Here is a 7869-nt window from a genome sequence, read left to right as displayed (position 1 = left end):
GGCCAAAAGCATTTAGGCTCAATAGTTGTGACACACTGGCTTTAGTTGCTCAGAGGCCTGTGGAATTGTCCCCAACGAAGGATGGAACCATTTCCTCAGCACTGGCAGGCAGACTCATATCTTCCAGTGTGCCACAAGAGAAGCCCTAGCTTGTCTATTTTAGATCAAGAGATATTTATTACCCTAAGCAAAATCAGGTTTCTTAAAAGAGTGAAGTCGCTCACTCGTGTCTGACTCTTTGCGAACCCATGGACTGTAGCCTGCCAGGCTCCTCTGGCCATGGAATTTTCCAGACAAGAGTACTGAAGCGGGATGTCCTTTCCTTCTCCAGAGGCTCTTCCCAACCCAGGGATTGAACCCAGATTTCCTGCATTGCAGGCAGACTCTTTACCATCTGAGCCACCATGGAAACCCTAGTATTTTTCTATCATTCATGAGTGGATTCATGCACATTCATGAGTGGATTCATGCACATTCATGAGTGTACAGCTGTAAAAAAATCTGTCACATGAAATACTATGAAATTAGCCTTTTGAAAAGAGTAGTTTCAGAAGTCTAGTTTTTCTTGTAATTTCTCACTGATTTACTCACAACGAAGAAAAAATAAGAATAAAGTTATGTTACATTTTGTTTTTAAAGGCTGACCTCATCTTGAAACTGTAATGACCAAAACCATTCTTTCGCCTAAGGCTGGTCATAAGCAGCTCTGATTACTGCTCCACTTGGAGATTCTTGCAGCACACTAAAAAGTAATTATGTGTGGAGTTTCACTCAGTCTGGGTTAGTTAGTGGGTTGAAGTCTTAGGGTCCTTATTTCTTTCTCTTAGAACGCGGCTGAGAGGCAACAGGGCAGGAAGAGTTCAGGGCGCAGCGTCATGATTTCCCAGAAATCCTAAAAGTCTCTTCTGCGAGCGTAAGTTCAGTGCCCTGTAGTTGTTAAAGATAGTATCAACCAGCGAGGTCCGAGAACATAAAGCCTCGCGCTGCGGAGCAGGTAAAGGAGTTGTATATACCCTTAAGGTGTACCAACGTCGTCCGCAGTGTTTTCCTGATCTCACCTTTCCCCTCATTGCCTCCTTTGGTTATTATGTGTGCTCCGAAAGTAATGAGACCCGCACCTTCCTTTTGCTACAAGGGTGTATGCAATTCGCACAACCAAACTTTTTGCTGTATCTGGTGTCTTCCCTTTCCCCGACTGACGGGTCCATTATCCAATTACTGGCGGGACTTTCCGCCCCTTCCTGTCCCTGGTTGGGGTCGGCCTTGGGTATCCAGCAAGTTCAGCAGAGCCGCGACTGACGTAGGTCAACAAAGGTCACGTGAGAAGAATACTTCGCTTCAATTGGCGGCGCCTGGATGAGGGGGTGCGGGCGTCACGGCGACTTGGGGTTCGCCCTTTGACACGATTACAACAACTTTGTGCTGGTGGCTGGTGAAGTTTGTGATTCTACGAAATTCTTCCATTACAGCGAAGTTCCGCCTTATCTGTTGTCTCCGCGAACCCGGTGATGTGATTCTGGTAGCCGAACTTCATATCCGCGTATCTGCTGCTTTTGCTAACCTTGGGGTTTTTCGTCACTGTGCGTCGCTTTGGAGGAGGCAGCGGCGATAAAGTTGGTTTGCCAGTTTCTCGCCGCTAGTGCGTCTTTTCCAGCTTAGACTGGGAGTTGGTAGGTTTCAGCTTTGGGAGTTTTGCGTTGGTTGCATTTACATGAAATCCTGCGGAGTGTCGCTCGCTGCAGCCGCCCCTGCTTTCAGTGATGAGGAAAAGAAAATGGCGGCGGGAAAACCGAGAAGCAAGACTAAGGAAGGGACATTAAGCTTGACAGCCGAGGAGAGGGAGGAGCTCAGCGGATTGGACAGGTAAGGACCACCGTCATTCTCCTAACTGCCTCGGCACCGACTGGAACCGGCCTTTGAGGACAGCGGACCTCAGGGTGCCTGCGGGGGCGGCCCCCTGGAAGCGGTGGCTTCTACTGAAGCCTCGGGATCTGGAACGGGCAGGCCGTGTAGATTTACCCCAGCGTTAACAAGTGTTCTGTATTTCTTCTCATAGCCTTCTCTTTGGGTTCCTGAACCTTCACGAAGATGGCGCCAAGACTGAGACCCTGTTGCTCAAGGTAAGGCAATCATGAGTGAACTTGACCGTCACTAGATCGTTAATATGTACAGTTTTTAAAATTTCAGACATATATCACTTAGACTTTTTTGGGGGGCGGGGGAGTTATTTCTCTGGCGTCTAATTTTAACTTCGTTTTAAGCTTTCTTATATGCTGTTCTCGGAAAGTGAGACTTGCAGTACCTGACAGCAGTGAAGAGTTAAAACTCGGTATTTCATAGGTGTACAGATCTTTATGTGTTTTACCAGAAGTTAAGTGATTTGTCTACTTCTTTGGGTCTAGCCATTAAGAAATATTACCGTAAATGCAGTTTTACGATCGTGTTGTTTCTGGAGCCTAGTTTCTTGTGTGAAGGAGACCAGAGAGCTTTGGCTGTTTGCGTAAAAGTTGTTGGCACTGTCATTTAGTTAATGGCTGCCCCTGTCGGCCAAGATGGCGGGAAATGGTGCAGAAATGACTCTGCGAGCTTCGAGAGAGGCTGTAGATATAAACAGGGAAATACTAGCAAGGAGTATGCCTTTGTCTCAGCTCCTGTAGCTCGATAGTACTGAACAAAAATTAAGCATTATTATCTAAAAGTATAGTTCTTTTATTGTTACAAAGCTGCATAGCAGCATTGATAAACACTGAATATACTTATCAACCCTAAGCACGTTAAATGAACCTTATTCATCTAATTTTATGATTGTACAAAGGCCCTGTAGTTTTTAAGCCTCTCGTTTTCTGTCTCCTGAGCAAAATCTGGTTAAAATATATTCTCCTGTCTGAAAGCTGGACATTTTGTACAAATCTTACTTCCATTAGTTTCTTTTTTTTAGATAAAATTGGTCACAGACACGACTGAGCAACTTCACTTTCACTTCCTTCAATTATTAATTATCAAGGTGAATTTCTCTGTAATGCAGTTGGGAAGGAAATGTTATGTGATTTTTATTTTTAAAGTGTTTTTCCTGACATGATTCTCATCTTTAGTTTGAGTTTGTGTAGTTGAGTTTCTTTTCCCCGTAATCTCCCTTTTTTCATTGTCTCCTTGGCAAAGAGTGACCACCAACTGAACTGTAATAATTTTTTCACTAAATTCAGTTGATTTGCTAGAACATAAACTTTTATCATGTATGTGAAAATTGTTGTGTTAAAATTATAACTGGCAAAATAGTGACTAAATCTAATAAGATGTAAGTGACCATGATTGTTGTTATTAGTTTCAAGAAATTGAATACTTTCAAAGTTGCCCCAATAAACTGAAAAAATTTTGACTTTAAGGGGATGTTATATTGTAGAGTTGATCTTTTAACTTGGGTCAGTGAGATTGAGAATGTGCTATGCTGTGCTGAAGTTGAGCATACTAATGATAATTTGAAAAAGAATGGGCAAATGTGTTACTCCAGTTGTGATAATTAAAAAGATACCGTGATTTTTGATTTCTTATTTGTTTATAAATTTAAATTCCAAATATATGAATTCAGATAAATTCTCAGTTGATAGTATTCAGTGTTGGGGATTTGATATTTGTTTACAATGTGATGCAGTATTGGTTTTAAATTTTAAGGAAATCTCTTTAATTGGGACTTCCTTGGTGACTCAGGAGACAGTAAAAGTGTCTGCCTACGATGCGGGAGACCCAGTTCGTTCCCTGAGTTGGGAAGATCCCCTGGAGAAGGAAATGGCAGCCCACTCCAGTATTCTTGCCTGGAAAATCCCATGGACAGAGGCGCCTGGCAAGCTATAGTTTATGGGGTCGCAAAAAGCCGGACACGAGTGAGCAACTTCACTTTCACTTCTTTCAATTATTAATTATGAAGGTGAGCATGTCTCTATAATTACAGTAATTTTCCAATAATGAGAAGGCTTGAACTTTCATTATGTAGAATTGTAGCTTTGTAAAACACGGAGTGATGTTATTTTATTAACAGTTACAAATGTTTTCAGTGAAATGGAAATTAATTTTGTTAACATTTAGCTTTGAGACTTGTGAATTCCTTTCTTCTAGGTCAAGACTCATTAACCTTAATATTAGTCACTTAAGTGCAGTGAAATATTCTGGGTTGTGTTAGCAATCTCATGGATTCACCTCTCCCTACTTTTCCAAGCTTTATTGAATTATATTTGGCATAAAGTAAAACTGCTAGGATTTAACATGCACAATTCCTTCAAACCTGTGTTTGAAGTCTCTTCTCATCAGGAGTGCTTGCTTTCAATGGTTAGTTTCTCTGTTTCTGAAAAAAATTTTTTTAAGTATAATGTTGCTTATGGGCCATTAGAATTGTTATAATCATAGACTCTTAAGGCTGTCTAGTAAAAGAACTTTTGAAGGATTGCCATATAATACACATTGTTGGAAATTTTAGATTTAAAGTGAAGTGAAGTTGCTCAGTCTTGTCTAACTCTGCAACCCAATGGCCTGTAGACTGCCAGGCTTCTCCGTCCATGAAATTCTCCAGGCAAGAAAACTTGGAATGGGATGGCATTTCCTTCTCCAGAGGATCTTTCTGGCCCACGGATCAAACCTGGATCTAGAGCACAGTACCATCTGAGTTAGATTCAAAATAAGCTGTAAACAGCTAGATGTTACCTAATCAAAGGTTTTGAACTGTCACATGACCTTAACTAGGTTACAGGTTTTTAAAAAATAATTAATTCATTAGGCTTCTCAGGGTCGGGACCTAGTTCCCTGAGAAGGGAGGGATCCCTGGCCTGGTGCCTTGTTGAGTTCCAAGTCTTAACCACAGAACCACCAGGGAAATCCCTCAACTTTTTAAAAATTACAGTGTATTTTAACTGATTAAAGAGGCCTTTTAACAGAAATTATCAGTAGTGATTTGCCTTGCAGTTTAGAAAATGTTTTGATTTTTTTGTTAGGTAAGAATAGAATTGAAATAGAATTGTTCGCTGAAATAAAAAAAGCAGAAGATGAGATCTGTGAGTCTCAGGTTTGTTTAGGGAGTTACTGAGGACTGCAGCCTGGGAGACAGCCTGTCAGATTGTTCTGAGGAACTCCTTAGCCTAGGTAAGAGGTAAGTCAGTATATAAACTTGGTAGAAGATTTACAGCTGTTCACCAGCATGCATGCATTCTGTATTGTTTGAATCCTGTCTGACTCTTTGCCACCCCATGGACTGCAGCCCACCAGACGACTCCGTCCATGGGATTCTCCAGACAGGAGTTACTGGAGTATGTTGCCATTCCCTTTTCCAGGGAATGGTTATCGTAATTATTTTAGTGCTTTTTAAAGTATGGGAATGTGCAGGAACTTGCATCTTTATAAAAATTTTTTCCCAAAGATAGGTTAATTGTCTGAAAACATGATCAGTCAGTTATTCCCAAGCAGAGTACCTCTCTCTTTTTCTCCACCCTGAGCTTCTTTCAGTATATGTTAAAGTCGATAGCTGCCATGGCTAGTGACTCAGTCTTTGTAGAGCCAGATGACAAGTGATATTTTTAGTTTATAGACTATCACTAATATGGTACTCCTTTAAAGTAATGCTGGAGGTCTGGGAATATATTGCTACTGTTTATTTAGAGGTATCTTTGTAAATATTTACTCTTACATGCAAAATATTATCAAAACTTTGGGTTTGGGGTGTTTTTTTGGGTAATTACCTCGGTCAAGAAGACCCCCTGGAGAAGGAAATGGCAACTAACTCCGTTATTCTTGCTGGCAAATCCCCATAGAGAGAGGAGCCTGGTAGGCTGTAGTCCATAGGGTTGCAAAGAGCTGGACATGACTTAGCAACTAAACAATATTAATCATTAAAGAGGTTAAGGAAGTTGTAGTTTGTCTACTGTTCACTGATGTGTACTTTTTTGCCTCGAGGGATAGTTTTAGAATAGTTATTATTTAAATGTTTTTGAGAAATGGAAATAATTTAGAACTGATTCTAGATTTGATCTGCTTATATGTAGTTGGTGATGGACAGGGAAGCCTGGCACATTGGAGTCCATGGGGTCACAAAGAGTCGGCACACGACTGAATGAAAACTGAACTGAACTGATATGGATAAAAATTTATTAATATGGTTTCAGAAATGGTGTTTTTGTACTGTAATCTTTCAGTGGTGATATTTAAAGTATCCTTTTATATATTTCCTATTAACTGACATTTAAGCAAAGCCTTTGATTGTGTGGATCACAATAAACTGTGGAGAATTCTGAAAGAGATGGGAATACCAGACCACCTGACCTGCCTCTTGAGAAACCTATATGCAGGTCAGAAAGCAACAGTGAGAACTGGACATGGAACAACAGACTGGTTCCAAATAGGAAAAGGAGTACGTTAAGGCTGTATATTGTCACCCTCACACATTTAATTTAATTCTCATGATGTACTCTGCATTTAATTTATATGCAGAGTACATTATGAGAAATGCTGGGCTGGAAGAAGCACAAGCTGGAATCAAGACTGCCAGGAGAAATATCAATAACCTCTGATATGCAGATGACACCACCCGTATGGCAGAAAGTGAAGAGGAACTAAAAAGCCTCTTGATGAAAGTGAAAGAGGAGAGTGAAAAAGTTGGCTTAAAGCTCAACATTCAGAAAACGAAGATCATGGCATCCGGTCCCATCACTTCATGGGAAATAGATGGGGAAACAGTGGAAACAGTGTCAGACTTTATTTTTGGGGGCTCCAAAATCACTGCAGATGGTGACTGCAGCCATGAAATTAAAAGACACTTACTCCTTGGAAGGAAAGTTATGACCAACCGAGACAGCATATTGAAAAGCAGAGACGTTACTTTGCCAACAAAGGTATATCTAGTCAAGGCTGTGGTTTTTCCAGTGGTCATGTATGGATGTGAGAGTTGGACTGTGAAGAAAGCTGAGCACCGAAGAATTGATGCTTTTGAACTATGGTGTTGGAGGAGACTCTTGAGAGTCCCTTGGACTGCAAGGAGATCCATCCAGTCCATTCTAAAGGAGATCAGTCCTGAGTGTTCTTTGGAAGGAATGATGCTAAAGCTGAAAGTCCAGTACTTTGGCCACCTTGGAAAAGACTCTGATGCTGGGAGGGATTGGGGGCAGGAGGAGAAGGGGACGACAGAGATGAGGTGGCTGGATGGCATCACCAACTCAATGGATGTGAGTCTGAATGAACTCTGGGAGTTGGTGATGGACAAGGAGGCCTGGTGTGCTGCAATTCATGGTGTCGCAAAGATTCGGACACAACTGAGTGAACTGAACTGAACTGAAATGGAAACTTTCTTAGATTTGAAAGAGATCCTTTTTAAAAACTGAAATAGCTATTTTAAAAATCTAACTAAGTGGGAAACATTTGGTATTCATTATTGAGGTATGATAGGAATTGTGACTTGGGTCAAAGTGAAGTTTTAGCAGTTGGCCAATTATGGAGTCTTCTTCCTATTTGGAACCAGTCTGTTTCCATGTCCAGTTCTAACTGTTGCTTCCTGACCTGCATACAGGTTTCTCAAGAGGCAATTCAGGTGGTCTGGTATTCCCATCTCTTTCAGAGTTTTCCACAGTTTATTGTGATCCACCCAGTCAAAGGCTTTAGCATAGTCAATAAAGCAGAAATAGATGTTTTTCTGAAACTGTCTTGCTTTTTTGATGTTCCAGTGGTTGTTGGCAATTTGATTTCTGGTTCCTCTGCCTTTTCTGAAACCAGCTTGAATGTGTGAAAGTTCACAGTTCATATACTGCCGAAGCCTGGCTTGGAGAATTTTGAGCATTACTTTACTATTGTGTAAGATGAGTACAATTGTGCAGTAGTTTGAGCATTCTTTGACATCAT

The 7869-nt window shown here is 41.0% G+C and overlaps 1 protein-coding gene across 1 annotated transcript in view; it reads left to right on the top strand.

Moving 5' to 3' along the window:
• The first annotated feature begins 1399 nt into the window (after positions 1–1399).
• LOC132344466 (lysine-specific demethylase 6A) overlaps positions 1400–7869 on the top strand; it is a 185414-nt gene continuing 178944 nt past the window's right edge. Inside the window, exons 1-2 of the mRNA XM_059884061.1 lie at positions 1400–1863; positions 2057–2120. Of these exons, the coding sequence (XP_059740044.1) occupies positions 1712–1863; positions 2057–2120 (216 nt within the window). The 5' untranslated portion in view covers positions 1400–1711. The remainder of the gene's footprint in view (positions 1864–2056; positions 2121–7869) is intronic.

Source organism: Bos taurus, chromosome Y, assembly GCF_002263795.3.
Source record: "Bos taurus isolate L1 Dominette 01449 registration number 42190680 breed Hereford chromosome Y, ARS-UCD2.0, whole genome shotgun sequence".
Taxonomy (NCBI): domain Eukaryota; kingdom Metazoa; phylum Chordata; class Mammalia; order Artiodactyla; family Bovidae; genus Bos; species Bos taurus.
Note: the sequence above shows the minus strand (reverse complement) of the source record. Positions and strands in the feature narration are given on the sequence as shown.